Source organism: Stigmatopora nigra, chromosome 9, assembly GCF_051989575.1.
Source record: "Stigmatopora nigra isolate UIUO_SnigA chromosome 9, RoL_Snig_1.1, whole genome shotgun sequence".
In the NCBI taxonomy this organism is placed as follows: Eukaryota; Metazoa; Chordata; class Actinopteri; order Syngnathiformes; family Syngnathidae; genus Stigmatopora; species Stigmatopora nigra.
The window spans coordinates 4,879,688-4,898,606 of NC_135516.1; the positions used below are offsets into that span (position 1 = coordinate 4,879,688).

The 18,919-nt window shown below is 40.6% G+C and overlaps 1 protein-coding gene across 1 annotated transcript; it reads right to left on the reverse strand.

The window, feature by feature from the left end:
* Positions 1 to 9,907: 9,907 nt before the first annotated feature.
* Positions 9,908 to 18,229, reverse strand: LOC144201944 (proteasome subunit beta type-5-like). Its single transcript, XM_077724815.1, has 3 exons — positions 17,942 to 18,229; positions 16,540 to 16,846; positions 9,908 to 10,319 (listed from the first exon to the last, which is right to left on the reverse strand). The coding sequence occupies exons 1-3, from the start codon at positions 18,164 to 18,166 to the stop codon at positions 10,036 to 10,038; spliced, it is 816 nt and encodes a 271-aa protein (XP_077580941.1). The 5' UTR covers positions 18,167 to 18,229; the 3' UTR covers positions 9,908 to 10,035.
* Positions 18,230 to 18,919: the final 690 nt, after the last annotated feature.

The following is an 18,919-nucleotide window of genomic DNA, read 5'->3' on the forward strand; positions in this document are numbered from 1 at the left end:
GTGAATAATAAACAGTGTTTGCCAGCTGGACACACTGAAGCAACAAGCTAGAATTTTATGATGCAGACAATTATACTGAAGGATAAACAAAAGGGGGTAATTAGCCAGGAGCAATTAACCTAAATCTTTACTATTCAGCACCAGCAAAATATATTGATCAGTTATAGTGTCGCTAATGGGGTATTGTTATTAGTTTGCAAAGTCCTCCGTTTTAATTCAACTGCTTCCCGGAGACTTAGTTGACTATTGATTCACTATCATTACTGCATTAGTTTTGTTATTTTCACAGCAGTTAACCTTGGGATAATGCTGGCAACCTGGACAAGTGAACTTCCAAAAGCTCATTATTGTCATTTGCAGAGGTGCCAACTTCCGTCAAACCCATTTTAGGAGAACGCTTGTCCCATTTCCGGAGTTGGTTCCTTCTACATACGTTTTACAGGCAGTAATTCCACCATGTGTCACGTAGAAGTCGCACTTGTATGTTGTTCAATGTGCAAATGTCGGTCCTATTGGAGACGGCTTCAGCATGGTATATTTCGCCGAATACGAACCAATAAACTTCTGCGAGTGTGTGGAGTTTCTCATTAGAAGTTTCATCCAAATTGCCATCCATTTTGCGCTTAACCCGAGAAGCCATATTGATAAGACTTACCAGTGCTGTGTACTCCTACTTCCTTGGGAACAACCCTGGAAATGATATGATTTGTTTTAAAACAAAAGACTGGTGGTTTAGTCAGCCTTAATAATACTTACTTTCCTTATGAAAAAAAGAAAAAACAAAAAATGTTAAAGCGACAGAGGGTTAGGGTTAGGTTTAGGTCTGCATTCGTTTGAGTTCTGCAAAAGGATTCATGAAGTAGAATTCGTCACTCATGAACCGAGCACCAAAACTAAGTGTCAGTTACTTGTTAATCATTCTCGACTTCTTCAACATCACTTCTGTCATGTCCTGCATAGTGGATAGTCTATCACTGGGCCACTATCCGTTTGGATGGGTACCCACTGTTATTATCCACACCCTCTGGGTCTACAACAGAATTACAATTGTAAAGATTGTGAAGAGCCAGGATGCTGAAGGGGCTGAGCCTTGGTAACGAGGTCTGGCCTAGGTAATTAATGGCTTCATTCACACGTTAGCTCTATTCGGGAATCAGGTGTAGGGTAGTATGGATTTAAGCAGGATCAGACCTAAAGGGAGTAAGTGATCGGAGGGACAGATGGATGGATTGAGGGATGGATGGACGGATGGATGGGCGGATGGATGGACGGATGGATGGACGGACGGACAGATGAACGGACGGATGGATGGAAAGATGGATCGATGAATGGATAAATGGATAAATGGATAAATGGATAAATGGATAAATGGATGAATGGATGGACGGATGGACAGACGGACGGACGGACGGACGGGCGGGCGGACGGAGGGACGGAGGGACGGATGGACGGATGGATGGATGGATGGATGGATGGATGGATGGATGGATGGATGGATGGATGGATGGATGGATGGATGGATGGATGGATGGATGGATGGATGGATGGATGGATGGATGGATGGATGGATGGATGGATGGATGGATGGATGGATGGATGGATGGATGGATGGATGGATGGATGGATGGATGGATGGATGGATGGATGGATGGATGGATGGACAAACGAACGGATGGACTGATGGATGGGTGAGTTTTGGTTGGATGGATGGATGGGTCGGTTTTGGGTGGAAATATCCTGGAAAAAATATTTGACATACGCCATTGATGCTCAAATAGGGAACTGACCTAGTAATTTAAGGGTTTAAGTCATTGATTAACAGTGCAAATCATACCTCTGGTGGTTGAATGAAAACATTGCTCAGGGAGGAATACTATAGAGTTTGATAAATATCTGCTGTTAATATTTAATTCTAGCCTTGAATTGGCAAAAGTATAGTCTTACTATGAATGCTCGAGAGGCCAATCTGTTGTTCATTGAAATGGCAGTCCCTCCACGAAAAGGATTTTAAGCAATTATAGGAAAATGTTCAGTGTATGAATGTTTCATTATCGAGTGAAATAAACAAGCATAAGCACTACTTTTGCAAGCCTACGCTTGATAATTCAGAACATTCTTTTGATTGCAGAATATATGGCAATAATGATCCAGCACATCACTTAATAGCAAATGGAGGAAACAGACAAAAACTAAAAAACTTTGTAGGAGCTATGGAAAGTGTATATAGCATATACTAGATACTATATACATATGTATATAGATCCACAAATGTTTGGTAAATTCACTGACTCTACTGAGAATACACTGATAACTCATGTTCTCCCACCCTATGCAGGGGCTTCACAGTACCTCTACATTCATTTTACATTATACTTATATATTATACCATGGGCAGCAGACAGGGTACACCTTGAACTGGTTGCCAGCCAATTGCAAGAAGCAAAACAAGGATAAGCATTCACGCTCACACTCATAGTTATGGGAAATTTAGAGTGTCCAACCACCCTCCCGTGCTTATTATTGGTATGTCGGAGGAAATCGAAGTACGCGAAAAAACCCACACTGGGGAAATTATGCAGAATGCGCCATGGATTGAACCCTTGATCTCCGAACTGTGAGGTGGATGTGCTAACCATGCTACTCCCAGGCCAGCCATTACAGGACCTTAATTTGTATATTTCTTTCACTTTATGTACTTGGATGCGGTGGTGCATCAGCAGTTTGCTCGTATCTCTAATTTCGTTACGCAGCACAAAAACAAATATCACCCAGCCAGAAACTATGAAAAACTTGGAAAATTCATAAATCAGTGCATCACTAGTTTTGTTCATTCATTTATTTTCTAAACCGCTTTTTCCTCACTAGGGTTGTGGGGGGTGCTGGAGCTTATCCCAACTGACTTCAGGCAGTGTGGGACAGCCTAAATCTGTGGCCATCCGATTGCAGGGCACGAGGAGACAGACAACCATTCACGCTCACACTCATAACTAGGGGCAAATTAGAGTGTCCAATCAGCCTACCATGCGTTTTTCTTGAAATGTGGGAGGAAACCAGAGTACCCGGAGAAAATCCACAAAGGCCCGGGGAGAACATGCAAACTCCTCACAGATGGCCTGACCGGGATTTGATCCCAGGACCCTAAAGCAATAAGGCCGTCACCCTAACCTAACCAATCAAGCCGCCGGGCTGCATTTTTGTGAGTAACTTAAAAAAAATGTTAATACATATTGTAGTGTCTATCAAATAGTGTGGAAGACCATATCACAGTAAGTTAGTTATCAAATAAAATAAATTAAAATAAAATCTAATAAAAGCCGGCAGCCCAGCGGATGAGTGGTTAGCGTGTCAGCCTCACAGTGGGGGACCTGAGTTTGAATCCAGGTGGGTTCACTGTGTTGAATTTGCATGTTCTCCACAGGCCTACGTGGGTTTCCTCTGGGTATTCTGGTTTCCTCCCACATTCCAAAAACATACATGGTTGACTGATTGGACACTCTAAATTGCCTCCAGGTAAGAGTGTGAGTGTGCATGGTTGTTTTTCTCATTGTGACCCGTGATTGGCTGGCCATTCAGGGTGACCCTCGCCGCTGGCTCGAAGTCAGCTCGAACTGGCTCCAGCACCCCCCACGACCCTGGTGAGGGTAAAGCACTTGAGAAAATAAGATGAGATATTATAAAAGCTACTCAATGGTAAAGGCTCCTTTGGTGTTATCTAACATCAGAAACCACAATTCAATTTTGTTCTTCCCAAGGGGCTAGGTTGCCCCATTGAAGAGGTAGCAAAGCAATATAAACTAATCCTGCTCACAGTAACAGGGGAGGAAGTTGAGTGACCATTGTGGGTACCATTGCTCTTACAAACCTGTCATTTTCTGACCTCATCTTTGCTGCCCAGAAGGCAAGGCCGGCTGCACTTGACAATAAAACAAATCGACGGGCACCATTTACACAGTCAGGTGTCATGACAAGGGATAAACAGCCAGCTGCCTTAAGCCTCTTGAGTGACAGTCTGCATTAATCGTATGGACCATCGTCCCTAGCCTCACGATTACCTTCATGATCATCATCATCATCATCATCAAGAGTAACAATGGCTGTGTTGGATAAAGCCCCTGAGTGAAACTGAACAGAAGTCAATGGCTGGTTACTTTTTGCAAAGCAGTCTGCTTTTGTGACACTGAATTAATCAAGTCCGAAAAAATGTGGCACAGATCCTCACTCTACCAGCTTGGGGAGGAAAAGAACAGTCTCAAGCTTCGAGATGGCAGCAGTGTCAAGCACGTGGAAGGAATGGCAACAGAGCGTGTGTCATCACAACAGATGAAAAACAGCTCCTCTCAAAGCAGGCGAGGCTGTGGCTGCCTGCCTCTTGCACCAGTGAGGAAGATGATGCCCAAGGACCAGAAATGTAATTTTGTTCATGCCAGCTTTGTTGTTTGTCAGAATTGCATGTGTTCAAAGGACTAGGCCTAGGGTCTGCTGATAAGATGAAACCAAGAGAATATTTGGGGTGGACACATCAGATTTGCACCCTCATCTTGGTTTCTCTCAACCAATCACACGGTATTAGCATTCAGTAAGGCAGGGAGTATGTCTGCATGTTTTTGTTTTTGCATTCATATTTTGCAACCAGTGCATCATTGGGTTCATTGCATGGAGAGCAGAAATAATTATAAATTATCTTGCTCGTATGAAGCCAAATTCCAATAAAGTCGTTTAAGCTGCAAAATGCATTGATTTGCAAATCCTTTTCAACCAATTCATCAGGCTACAATGACAAGCTGCTTATATTTCGCCTTCATTTTCAAAAGGAGTTCAGCTTTGACTTTTTACAAATGTATTCACTTTCTGCAGTGCTTTGATTAAAAATGAATAGAAAAGAAATTGTGTACACAGTCATTGTGATCAATATTCAATGCACAGTGTCCTAACATTATTGGAATTGAGGTTTGGATTCCAAACTTAATTGATCTGCATAAGATCGTCACTTAGAAACATATGCTGGCTGTCCTTCCGAATGTGGTTGATTACCAGTTTGATTAGACAACACCTGCTCCATTTTCAATCCGCCGGAAGAGTTGGATGGAGTGGTTGGAGAGAGTGATGCCTTCTTAAGATGCTTCCCCGTGACCTGACTGTTAAATAGAGGGTAAGATGGATGGCTTGATGACCAAGTTATTTAAAGTTGTACACAGCAATTGCTGCAAGTACTAGTTTCATTAGGTGATCTCAGATGTTTTGCATCGTACGTTAGCATTGAGTTAAAGCGATGGAAATCATTAAGTAAATATGACCTTTATGTGAATGATCGTTTCTCAAAGATCGGGATTTTATGAGAACTATGATAACAGAAAATAATGTTAAACAGAAAATGATGCTGACATTTGAAAAATAATTTAAGGTCAGATAAAGTACATTTTTTTTTGCAGTAGGTATGTTATGGACTGTCAGCGAGAATGTCAGAATAATAGAGAATCCAACATGACGCAACAAAAAAACCAATTCCTAAGCACAATTGCATTGATTTTTCTTTGTTGCACAAGAAGTATGCTATACTTTTCTCATTTCAAGTAGGGTTGTAAGATTGAAACGGCTGTACTGTACGTAATGCCCTGGGCGACATGCACATTAAAGGGGTTTCTGTGCTTCAAGCTCCACAGGTGCAGCGTCTTGTCCGGTAGCATTGGAGCGGCTTTTCAGAGATGCCTGCGGGCCACCTGGTGGCTGGCGGGCACCGGGATCGACCCTTCTCGTCCTCGGCTGTGCACTGGGAGTGCCACCTGGGAAACAAGGACCGGGCCCAGGCCCGTTTTCCCAATAGCGTCTCAGTTCCACTAGATCTCAGTGGCCTGGCCAACCTGCGCTCTGACCTGGGGGACCACCAGCTAAGCCGAGCAAAATTTTAAGCAGTGAACTGACAAAATCAGATTTTAAAAATGGTTTTCTGGAAGCCTTTAGTAATGTTTTCCCACTATTAGACAGCAGAAAAACTGAATTCTGTCATTTTTCAAATTCTTTAATCATCGTCTTTCGGCAGTAATGCACATTATCAAAAAGACTATAATTCCAGTCAGGCAAATCTTTATCTACACAAGTAATTTTCTTTGTGATATACAATATTCATTTAGGCAATAAACTTCTGATGGGAGTGTGACACAGCTAGCATCCCACAGGTAAACAAATGTCCCAAATGTTCACTGTATAGTTGAATTCAATGGTCACGTCCACTGGACAAAAGGCTATCGAAAAGCCTCCTGGTGCTAACAGCATGATGACAGCAATAGCAGCATGCAGGAGCAAGCAGCAGAACAAACAACAGACCTCTCTTATTTTCCAACCATGTTCTCTCTCGTTTAGTCTGAGAGACCCACATTTTTTTAAGACCCAAATGTTACGCTGTTAGAGAAACTCAGTCCTGGAAAAAAAAAAGGTCAACAGGACGATTGGTTGGGATTGGAATAGTAATGAATTGGGGCCAAAGAGATCCCATACAACTTCCATGAAGACCAACAGAATTCCCCAGTTTGGCTTTCATCCCTCATATAAAACCTGCTCATGTGTGTGTGTGTATCTGTGTATCATGACACCTTTTGAATTCAGTTTGAATATGATGTTGTGTCCAGGAGTGAAAGCTCATATAAGCACCTGACAGATGGCATGATGTGGGCTTTCAGAGAGTGTGAAAATAATTTTTGCACCATGAAAATATCACCAGTTGGTACAATCATTTAGCCGAATTCCATTGAATCACAAGCACATAATGAGGCCATTTTATTTTATCATATAGCAGGTCCATTCGGCAATAAATAGACAAGTGCTAAGGGACAGGGAAATAAACTCCCTCAAATACATGGCAGGTCCCATGCATTCCATATAACTTTCTGCTGAGCAATTGCCTTGACCAGAGTATGCTAGTCAGAAAATAACCTTTTTTGTTTGCAAAGTTTGTCAGCATCTTGTTAATCAGGGTTTCTCATTACATCGATCGCGAAGGTAAACCTGGTAGATTGCCTGAAAGTAAGATTTGATCCAGACTGTTAGTTTCCCTCGGGCCTGAACAATGTCTCGTTTGTACCGCAACATCACAATGTGCCCACCGCTATACTCACACTTTGTTTGAAGATGCAAATCTGAATAAATTAACAATCGTTGTCGGTGGGTGAGTGATGGGCTCTCAGTTCTGGGTTGGTCCTCGCTGTGTGGAGTTTGCACGTTTCCCCTGGCGTGTGTAGGTTTTATCTGGCTACGGTTTTCTTCCCCCAAAATCATGCATGATAGGCTAGTTTTGTAAGTGTGAATGGTTGGCCGTCTCCTAGTGCTCTGTAATTTTCTGGCCACCAATTCAGGGTGTACCCCGCCTGGTGCCCGAAGGAAACTGGGAAAAACTCCACAAAGGCTGCACAAGCAAATATATTGTTGTGTTGATTTAAAGCCATTTTCAAGACGAACTATGCCAGAAAAATACGACAGGACAGGCTCGACTTTCAGCATTAGCTTGGATGGCGATATAAAAGAAGAAATGAGGATGGATATTGTGTACAGAGTAAAATATGGCTGTATTCCTAAATAACATTTCAATTGTGGGCCAAGATCTGATATCTGAAAAGCTCCAGTATTTGTATTTAATCAATAAATGCTGTTTTTAGCTGGATTTTACCCCATTTTCGGCCAATGTTTGCCGGTACGCTATTAATGTTCATCGCTGTCTTTTTCCGGGAAAATCACCCCACTGCCCCGGTTGTAATGTCTGAAAAGCTCCAGTATTTGTATTTAATCATTAAATGCTGCTATGCAGTGGATTTTACCTCATTTTTGTGCATTGATTTATTGATTATTTTTTATGTGTCGCAGCTGTAGCTGCAGTCGAGGTTTTATAGTCATGAAATAGTTTTTGAGGGTTGGATTGATTCGTTGAAGGCACTACGAGAAAATGCACGGACCGCCACTGAATATTAGTATGGTGTATTGTACTTTTAACTTTGTCATTACTTAGAGAAACTAACAGTCATACCACCTGAATTCACCTTTACAAACAGTCAGTCATATTTATTAAAGGCCTCTCCACTTTCTGAAAGTCTTTTAACATATCGTACACGAGCCTCTCATTTCCCTTTATCGAGATCCTGTCCTTATTCCATCTGCTAACTAGTCACCTGTGAAACTAGTTTTTAACCACGGTGTGATAGGATTTGGTTTTGAATTTATCTCATCCAGTTTATTTCCCACCATAAAAACCACTGAAGGGGCAAGCACTGGCATCGCAGGTCGTTATATTGTAAAACAACTTGGCAGGGTAGATTGCAGTTGTGTATTCAATAGTGTGTAGTGGGTGTGGAATTTAAATATACATCTCCCTTCCAATTAAACCATGTATTTGTGCAACATCAGTGGAGTAGACGAAAATTATCTTTGACGTAAGGAGAGCTTTGTAACAACTGCAGGGGCACAATTACTGCGGCTAGTGGAGTACAATTAAATGGCACGATTTATACTATATAACTTTGGCAAAAAATTAGAAACAAAGCTGGGACGTGGATGGCTTTTTTGTTTGATGGTAATAGCCAAAAATTACCACAAAAACAGCAAAAAATGACATTAATGATACATAAATTTCTATTAAGGCGGCCCGGTGTCGGCCTTACAGCTCATGAGTCCTGTGTCCAAATCCAGCTTGGTACAACTGTGTGGAATTTTCTGTTACGATCTCGCCGCGTAGTGCGACTGGATCGGTGGAGAAGTTGAACCCAGATGCAGAGTCGCCGACGTAATGGAAAGGTGAGGCAGATCTGTAGCTCTTGTAGGTTGATTTAATAAACGTGGTAACATAACAGAAACAACTTAGCTTGATCACTCGTGACAAACGGAATGAACATGCGGCGTGGCGTCAATGGAAACAGCAATGACTACGAGGATGAACAGGAAACGAAACCAGAACGAAACCAGGCGATCAGACAGCGTCCACAGAAAATCATAATGCTTAAATACCAAAAATAATCTAATCACGTAATTAGTGACAGCTGATAGTAATCGTGACGTCATGCCAGGAAAGGCAATCCAACCACTCCTGACATTTTCATGTTCTCCCCAGGCCTTTGTGGCTTTCCTCCAGGTACTCTGGTTTTCTCCCACATTCCAAAAATGTACATGGTAGGCTGATTGGACACTCTAAATTGCCCCTAACTATGGCTGTGGGTGTGCATGGTTGTCAATCTCCTTATGCCCTCCAATCGGCTAGCCACCGATTTAGGTTGTCCCCCGCCTCTGGCCCCCAGGCAGCTGGAATAGGCTCCAGCAAAAATATATAAGACCTTCTGGAGGAAAGTTCTGTGGTCAGATGAGGCAAAAAATGAGCTGTTTGGCCAGTGCCCATCGAATATAACTGAACTGCACCAATTCTGTCAAGAGGAGTGGTCAAAGTTTCAATCTGTGGATGGCTACCAAAAGCGCCTAATTGAAGCGAAAATGGCCAAAGGACATGTTACCAAATAGTAGCGCTGCTGTATGTATATTTTAGACCCAGCAGATTTGATCACTTTTTTCCTGCTCACCCATAATAAAGTCATAAAAGAAACAAACTTCATAAATGTTTTTTGTGACAAAGCATCCGTTCCAATCACTATCAGAGAAAAATCAGAGTTGAAGAAATAAGTGTGTTAACTTTTGACAACTGTGTATATGTGTATATATGTATGTGTATATATGTACGTGTATATGTGTGTATATATGTATGTGTATATATGTGTGTATTTATGTATGTGTATATATGTATGTGTATATATGTATGTGTATATATGTATGTGTATATATATACATATACACATTCACATACACACATACACATGTGTGCGTGTGTGTATACACAGACACAACCCAGCTTAATAAGAAAGACAAAGCTTTGAACAAATAATTCAGTTTATGATTTATTAAAGATTGATCAAACAGTAAACAAGATTTTTTTTTTTAAATCTAATCAGATCTGCTTCACTTAAGGGAGCCAGATGTAAGCCCTTCATTCCCCACCCAGAACTTTTAAAATCATGCCTGATCCTTGTATTTCTGGTGTAGGTGAAGAACATTTTCCTGTGAGACCCTGGTCCAGCCCTCGCTGTGAACATGGTACAGGTTGACTTGGCCACCACTGTAGGCATCGCGATACGTTGCCTGGTAGATAGCACGCCGGCCTAGTTCACAGGCCTCCTCCACAGACATATCATGACGAAGACCGCTGTCCACCACACCATAGGCATACGACATACCGGAGCCCACCGCAAACAAGTCGCCACAAACTCTGCTCCCCTCCGAGTTAACGTAGTAAAGCCCTGAGGAGAGAAATTAAATTAGTCAAAATTGTTGAAGAGCTCAAATCAAGTGAAATGGGAGAAGTGTATCATCTAGTGCTAATATGAGCATCTGTAAACTTTCTAAGTGAGCCAGCATATAGAACGGCAGCATCCACTTGAAGTAAAATGAAGCTGATCGAGTAACCCGCTGACGATGCGCGAGTCACATCGTTTTCCGCCCAGAGGTTGTGCTCAGGGCTTCATCGATCCCCGCAAACCTGCCAAAAATTAACTATCGACCTGCATCCAAAGCTGTACAGTTAGCTGCACCTCTGGGGAGGACATCCTCTGCGAGCAAATGCAGGAGACATGTCACTTGTGCAGCTTTTCTACTAATGCAATTTCTAGCAGTGGAGATGTTAAGACCTGCACATGTAGACAAATGAGCACTACAACGATGCCATTACAAAGAAAAGGGTTGTATTGTGTACAGTCAAAGGTAGATTCATTTCTTAGATGATTTGACTTTGCATGCTCTTCTCATTCCAATCTCTTCTCTCAGACACGCTAAACAGTGTTCTTCATCCAATACTCGGTATCTAAATCTATCCCGATACAGCTACTTTTGGATTGAAGATCCGATTCTAAGCAGTAGTTACATGTCACCAGTACCATCGCGTTTTTTGAGTGTGCAAATCAAACCACTAGGCGAAAATGTCTGGTGAATGATGAGTCGCTCGTGTTTAATTCATATCCTATGGCAGTACCGTGACAAGGCGAAAATTGCCTCCTTTGAGCGGTGAAGCCTCAAATAGTGTACTTTTTTTAATGGGTGTATTCAGGGTTGTTAAAAACAAAAAAAAGTCTGTTCATTTAAATTCCTCGCAAATGAGACAGGAAGAGCAGGGTGCCTGTGGTTGTCGCGCGATGGTCCGCATGTTCCATTTCAGCTCAATGGCAAAGGAATTCCGCATTACAGGTAATAAAAAAAAAAACATCCGACCCGGACAGGGCCCGAGGAATTAACTTGATTTGCAGGCTCGAGCCGAAAGCAAACCCGAAATGTCATATTGTTTTGAGGAGGGGTGATTTATGATAACAGATTAAAGCATATGTTTTTTAACGATATCTCTGCGAGCACTGGGCGGAGCATTGCATTTTTGTGTTTTTTTCCCTTTAGTCAGCGCGAATGGTGAGGCAATATACGAGTTATATATACTACTTGTTGACAAGTGGTAATGTGTTATCCTATTGTGAGGATATTTGTGTGCATCATTTTCAGAATATTTTGAAGGGAATACAAAAGTATCATCGATAGGTTGCATCTGAAACTCAAGGTGGAGGCAGGGCAAATTTAGTCAACCCGGGCGGGAGAAGAAAGGTATAAAAATGTATAAGAAAATTAGAATAAAGTTTAGTGTAAGGTTAGATTAAATTTATTTTTGAGTGTGTCTGCATCGTAATCCAAGTTCATTTAAATTTGTTTGTTAGTCTCCCCCGCTCGAGGTGCCAGTCTTTTTGCTCTCATATGAGAGCAAAGCCCCACATAGACTACATTCAGCGAAGCCAACGCAAGTTTCTCCAGCATATTCAAAAATCAATTTGAAGCTTTTCCAAAACTCACTGTTTCCAGTACCGGTGCATATTTCCCTTTTCAGAATTCATGTCTTTAGTTTATCTTTAACTTCTTGCGGCATTCGCGACGAGCGCAGAGCCCGCTCTGGCTCTGCAGCTCCGCCTCGAATTGCAATTACATAACAGCGTCTTCTGTTTTATCCAAAATTCCAAAGTATTTATCTTATAACAAGTATTGTTTAGTTATGGAACTGACCCAACAGTAGAATAGTTTACCTTTTGCAACCTAATTCTCTAAAAACAACTGTTCATTCAGTAAAGACCTCTAACACAATTCAAACATTATAGAGCCAATTGCACTCCACAAATGTTTTATATGGGAAAGTGGCAAGATAAATGCATTTTTTAAGTGCCATTTGTAGTTTGACAAAAGCTAACATGGGAGGGGTGGGTGTGAGTGATACAGCTAACGTGTGGAGGAACCAGCCCTGATAAATGAGACCAACATTGAAGTTGTGGGCCTGAATGCTAATGGCGCGACATATGCTGGAAGACGAACAGTGAACGTGATCCTGAACACAACCGTGAGAATGTTTTTTTCTCCCAAAAGCAGAAAGTAAATTTGTTCAAGCTAAAAATGGATGGAGCCTTGTATGGGCAATCTCAGACAAAAAAACAGCTGGAATCTGCAAAAGCACCTAAGGGTCGAAAGTTGGCCTTCAAGACAAAGATAAACATCCAAACAATGCTATTACACTGGGTAAACATTAAATAATATTCAAGTGTATGAATGGAAAGGTGAAACTCAGGATTCAAATCATATTGAGAATGTGTGGCATGTTAAAATTACCTCTTACCTACTCTGCATTCCAATCTGACTGAGCTTCAGATACAATCCTTAGCAAAAAAGATTACCAGTCTGGGAGGACACCTATCAGGCTGTCGAAAACTACAACTGATAAAGGCATAAACGTTGATTTTTTTTATACTGAATATGACATGTCTGCCACACTAATCTACCTCTTTTCCTATTTTTTTCTTCACATTTTCTGTCTGTTTGCTTAGTGTTTTCTCTCAAGTGCAGTGAACTCAACTAACATGTACATTTATATCAATTTATTTCTGAAACCTCATCCATTTAATGTTTGAACAAAATATGGCCTTCATTGTGTAATTTTCAGATTTTAGTGCAGACCTGCTTTTCTCCCCACATTTGCATTTCCAAAAACAGGTATATTAACTTCCTTATGATATTGACCCTAAAATGTGCTTTTGATTCATACAGTATCTCAGAAATACCACTTGATGATTTTTTATTAAGATTTTCCCTTCAAAGTAACACATTTGTACTCCTTGGCGTTCACATTGCATCAGTGAATTTTTATGGTGAAGTTTATATTTAAAGTTTTGAATTATTGTTGACAAAAACTATGATAAGTATCTTTCTCGTTTTATTGCCCAGGTCTCTTAACAGATTTGTAGCACTCAAAACAGCATTTGATATGGATATATACTTGAGCTAGGAAGCCCCCTATTGTGTTCAAGCATGATTAGATGTCTAAATAATAGATGTCAGGGCAAGGCAGCTGATAGCTGCAAACTACTGGACATAGAAGTACAGCCACATATCGCTAATTTTCGCCAAAAAAACACACCGGTAAAGATTGATTCAGACAATTGCAATGTAATATAGTAATATATCCCTAAATGCATTTTTCTTTAAAACGCGATTAGTGGACGGATGTAAAAATGTATCTGAAGGATGGGACGATACACTTAAACTCACGATAATATACATTTCTATGTACCCGAATGCACGAAACGATATTAAAAAATGTTAAGGCAGTTTTCCATTAAATCGTGCAGGAAATATTTAAGTCAAGATAAATTTGCTTCTTATATGTGCTTAAGGAAGATACTAAATTCCTGAAACATATGCAATAAACCCCACATTAGTTAAGAAGAAAAGGTGGCAGATCATTAACATGACAATACTAGTCATGTAAATGCTGACTTTCTGGCTTTAGGAAACAAAAAGAAAACATGAAACAATGTTTGCGGTCAGTAAAGATTTGTTTTTTCCTGACCAAGCAGACTCAATTCTGAGGGGGAAAAATGGAACACTTGATTCATGACAAAAAAATTATATGGTCAAGCAATCACACAACTAATACTTTGAAACAACACCTCTGTTTTATATGACATCTTATGGCCCCTGAAGCATGGACTTAATTAGTGTAAAACATCATATAGCTCCAAGCTCAGCTGATGGAATGACAAAAGTTGTGTGTAACATCTCGGATTAACTTTTTTCCCTACACAATCCCATAACATCCAACTGGACTGGCGATCCAATAGTTTCCTGCAAGGAATTTTAGATGGGTGTTTGATTAGTTTTCCTTCTGCTTTTACAGAGATAGTACTTCCATAATTTTTGACAGCAGTTGTATGTAGTAACTACGCAAATTTCGATTAGTCATCCAATTTTATGTCAATACTTTTCTCAACGCAGATTAAAATCAACAACACCTCAGATGGTTGAAGCCAATCATTGAATCACTGAATTTTACATCATCACTCAAATTTGAAAAGGCTTAATTCAGCTCAATGTAGAACAAGTTTCACTCTGACCAAATGCCCCATTTGCATATGGTAAAAAGTACTTAACAGTACAAAAAGGCACGAGTGTTTCATGATTTTCCAAATCAAAAACATGAACTTTCTAGTATGCTAAATATTCACTGGTGTTGGTTAAAAAAAAACACTGAACAAAACATCACCAGATTGCACATTCATTGCTAAACTTGTGACAGACTATTAGCAATAAGAAGTGCCACTTGCTGTGTCAGGAGGGGGGCTTGCTATTCATTTCAGCTGACAAATTGCAGCTTCCTAAGCATTTCCTTAGAACTTGCCCTGATAATCATCCACTGCCTATAGATGGGCTAAAATTGCCAGGCAGGCACCTGCTTGTTCCAATTGAAAATAGTTAGGAACTTGTTACAAACAATGTTGCAGGTGGACATTTAGAATAGCAGCCTCTTGTGTTGAGCACCAAATGACAACAAATCGGGGCCCAAGAATATAATCAAAGAAGCAATCAAAAATGCTTCCCATATTAATTCCCTTCCAAATACTCCAGTGGTCTTTATAATGGTAAATGCACCACATTACATGAAAACCAAACTGCACATAGTTACATTGATATGTCCAGATGAGTGAAAAGAAAAAGTTACATTGCGATTTTTTAAACACATTGTACTACTAGAGGTTTTGTCGACAAGCTGTGCCGGGATTGGCAAGGTTTAAAAGATAATAGGTGGATATCTCTTCCAATTGATTAATTAGGACTGTGGGGGGTATGGACAAATGCAGATTTATGAGAATTGCTTTGCACACAATCAAAATCAAAAGGCCCGAGTCTTCCATGGCCTATGTGGATTTATGGTCAGATCACAAATGCCTCACTTAATCATGGGATTAAGTTGGACAAGCCATTTACCTGACCCTTCAATATCGGACATTGGTGCTCCCATGGCAACTGGAAATATACTATACAAGGAGCATTATGCTCCCAGTCAGGTCTCTGGGGTTTTAAACTATGTCATTTACCTCGTTTGGCAGAGAAGAAAAAAGTATGAGAGCGTGCATTGAAGTCTGCTTTCCAAACGAAGCTGACATCAATCTCACTGAATGTTCAAGCGATAAACTCAACAAATGTTGCAGGACCCAGAGGCCAATCGGTTCCTGTCTCTGGGCAGCAGACACAGATTTATGGATTAGCCATCAATATAGTGAACTCGTTATTTATATCTTCAGTTATGTACAGCAGCCTTTTTTGTGAATTAAAAGGGGCAGCATGTAGCTATTTCAAGGGGTTTCTCTTGAATTGGAAACAACAGAGGTTGCAGTGCCACCTCGTGGCAGCCCTAATGTACAAATGCATTTTCTATATTAATGACCCCTACAATTTCAACTCACATTACCATTGAATTCATAATAATTTCATAGTTAAGCAATGGGTCATACTTACTTGAACAAAATACATATGTAAAATAAAAGTTGGCAGGCTATTTTATTTTCTGATTTTAGATTTCTTCTCTTACTGATGAATTAATACCACCTCCCGTTAGAGCAGTGGTTCTTAACCTGGGTTTGATCGAAACTTAGGTGTTCGGTGGGTCGGTGGAGACTCTGCTGCAGAGGTCAAGACACATCGACTTATCATGTCTATTTACAATAACATACCCTGCTTTATCATCACTGGCTGCAGAAGATCATGTCACATTGCTTGGCCAAACAGTGCTAATCTCTTTTCGGAAAAGAAAAAAAAAACAATGCGGTTTCTTTAGCCAATAACATTCGATTGTCAAAGTGAGCAAGATATTACCAAAACCTTGTACTGATCAACAATTTGTAAATTAATACAAAAGAATACAGGAATACCTGGCCACAGGTCATGGCACCTATTAAGCCCGATAAATGAAATATTACTGTTGCAAATGAGTGCGTTTTTAGATCTATTTTAACGATTTAAACATTACACATAACTTTGACAGGGGTGATTGTGACTCATATACCAGTAAAATGCAATACAAATGAGATGCTTAACAAATCATGGTGAAATAAACAATCTGAGGAGCCACTGAAGGCTGAATGCTAATATACTGTAAGACATATTTACCTGGCCCTCTCTTGTCCCAGCCACAGACCATTGTTCCCATGCTGAGGCCCATGCCCTTGTACTGGTAGACCATGTTGGCAAGTAACTTGGAGGCCGCGGCAACTGAGATGCGCTCTTTGTTACGAAGCTCGTAAATGCGGCACTGGCGGGCCAGCATTCGCTCCCAGAAGCTACAGTCTGCTGCTCCTCCAGCCATGGTTCCCAACAGGTAGGGATTAATCTCAATTACCTTTTTCACTGTTTGTGAGGCAATGTAGGAACCCGCTGTAGCCCGAGAGTCCACAGCAACAATGACACCATGATCGAACTGAGCGGACAACAGAAGAACAAGAACATAATATCAGGAAAAATCAAGAGGCAGATAAGAGCCCAAAAAACTTTAATAACTGTTTTTTCCACTCTCGACACAATATATGCCCGTGATTAGGCCTGGGCGATATCACAATAATGACCACAAAAAAAATAATTATATTGGAAAGGTGGCCCTGTGGGGCGAGTGGTTAGCACATCGGCCTCACAGCTCTGGGGTCCTTGATCAAATCCAGATCACGTCCACCTGCGTGGGTTTACTCCGGGTACTCCGGTTTCCTCCCACATTCCAAAAACATGCATGGTAGGCTGATTAGACACACAAAATTGCCCCTTGGTATGGGTGAGTGTGCATGGTTGTCCATCTCTTTGAGCCAATTCAATTCCTTTGGCCAGGAGTCAGCTAGGATTGGCTGCGGCACCCCCGTGACTCTAATGAGCATAAAGCGGTTCAGAAAATAAAATGAGATTCTATTGGAGATGGCAGTGGCTCCTTAACCGGTAACTGGTTAAATAGTCCCATGGGCTATTTATCTGGTAACCGGTCAAATGGCCTACTTTGCCCCATATGGCTATTTTGCCAGAAAGAATACTGTGTGGGGTAAATAGTAAGAAACTACGGCTACGGAGCCATTGCCTAAATAATATTCATTAAATCCCTATTGACCTAATGTTAAAATCTATCAATTGGCAATAACACATCAAATTTCAATAACATTGGTTGAATGGTTTAGAAAATCCCCTATTCACTCAATGTTAAATAATAAGTTACCGGCTAAATAGCCCCCGTGACTATTTGACCAGATACCCGCTAAGGGGCCACTGCCATTGGAGATAGGCTCCAGCACCCCACGCGACCCTAATGAGGATAAAGTGGATCAGAAAATGAGATGAGATGACAAGCCGTGATGAAGCGCTTTATGAGCAAGCTAACATGCTAACAGTGCCACAGCGTTTGTTTAGAAACTTCTGCCTGATTCAACAATGCAACAATATGGCTTGCAACCCAATCGGGCAAATCTTGTAATAAAATGATGCAATTATACATGTATTTTGTATTATTCTACGACTATTACTGGAGTGAATAACTTACTTTGAATGCTAAAGTGGTAGTTCCATGCAGAAACTCAATTTTCCTCTCGACGTCATCGTCGTTCGCCGCACAGAGGGGATTTTTTATGGCAAATGTTATGTCATCTCCCTTTGGAGCGTCAAAGCCCAGACGGCTCAGTCCGGTTCCACAATCGAAAGCAGCCTTTTGACGGCCGCCAAAGGGGAAATCAGCATGATCCGCGGTCAACACACTAGCGAGAGCCATTTTTAAAAATGCTCCTTTGGATGAGCAAGCAACTTCCGTGGTTTCTTGTTTGCACACGTTTGTGGACGTAACAAACCCATACAGCGCCCTCTATAGTTACGGGGGTCCAAAAGAAGTGGCCAAAATGTTCTGCTCAGAAAACTTGACGTGAAATGAAATTATGTAAAGGCGGGTTGAGGTTCATGGAAAAAAATATAATAAACAAAATAGAAAGAGAAAAGGTCATCAAAAATCTGGTTAACATGTGTGAGTTTTCGAAAGCAGCTAAACTATTAACACACTTGAAAATGTTAATTGAGATGGAAATAGGTTTCTTCCCGAAATAGAAGAATAGAATAATTCATTTGATCATTTGATAGGGTAAAATTCAAGAAAATATTCAGTGTCAAAACAGTAGATCATGTCAAATATCAATACCTGTGCTTCAAAGTGATACAGAATCAAAATTGATCATATTCTTCCAAATACCTGAAACCAGTTTGTGTCTTTGGCACTTATTTTCAAACATGTATGTAATGTACATAGGAGAAAATCAGCAAAAATATCTTACAGATCTTTAACTGATTAATTAATAAAGACCTAAAATGTTGTTAAGATGTTCAGCGGCTCATAACAAATAAAGAAATCAAGATAGTAGAAAAAACTATTCTTATATTCTTATGAAAGGTGGGAATCTAATATTGTATCCATTCAGTTTACATTCAAAAACAAAAATAGTTAAATCCAGTAATTTTGGAAACGTGCATACTACAT

Coding starts and splice junctions, on each gene's coding strand:
- LOC144201944 (XM_077724815.1), bottom strand. CDS start 18,166: ATGGCTCTCGCTAGTGTGTTGACCGCGGATCATGCTGATTTCCCCTTT. Junction 16,847..17,941: donor CTACCACTTTAGCATTCAAA/GTAAGTTATTCA, acceptor TTGTCCGCTCAG/TTCGATCATGGTGTCATTGT. Junction 10,320..16,539: donor CTGGGACAAGAGAGGGCCAG/GTAAATATGTCT, acceptor TTCTCTCCTCAG/GGCTTTACTACGTTAACTCG.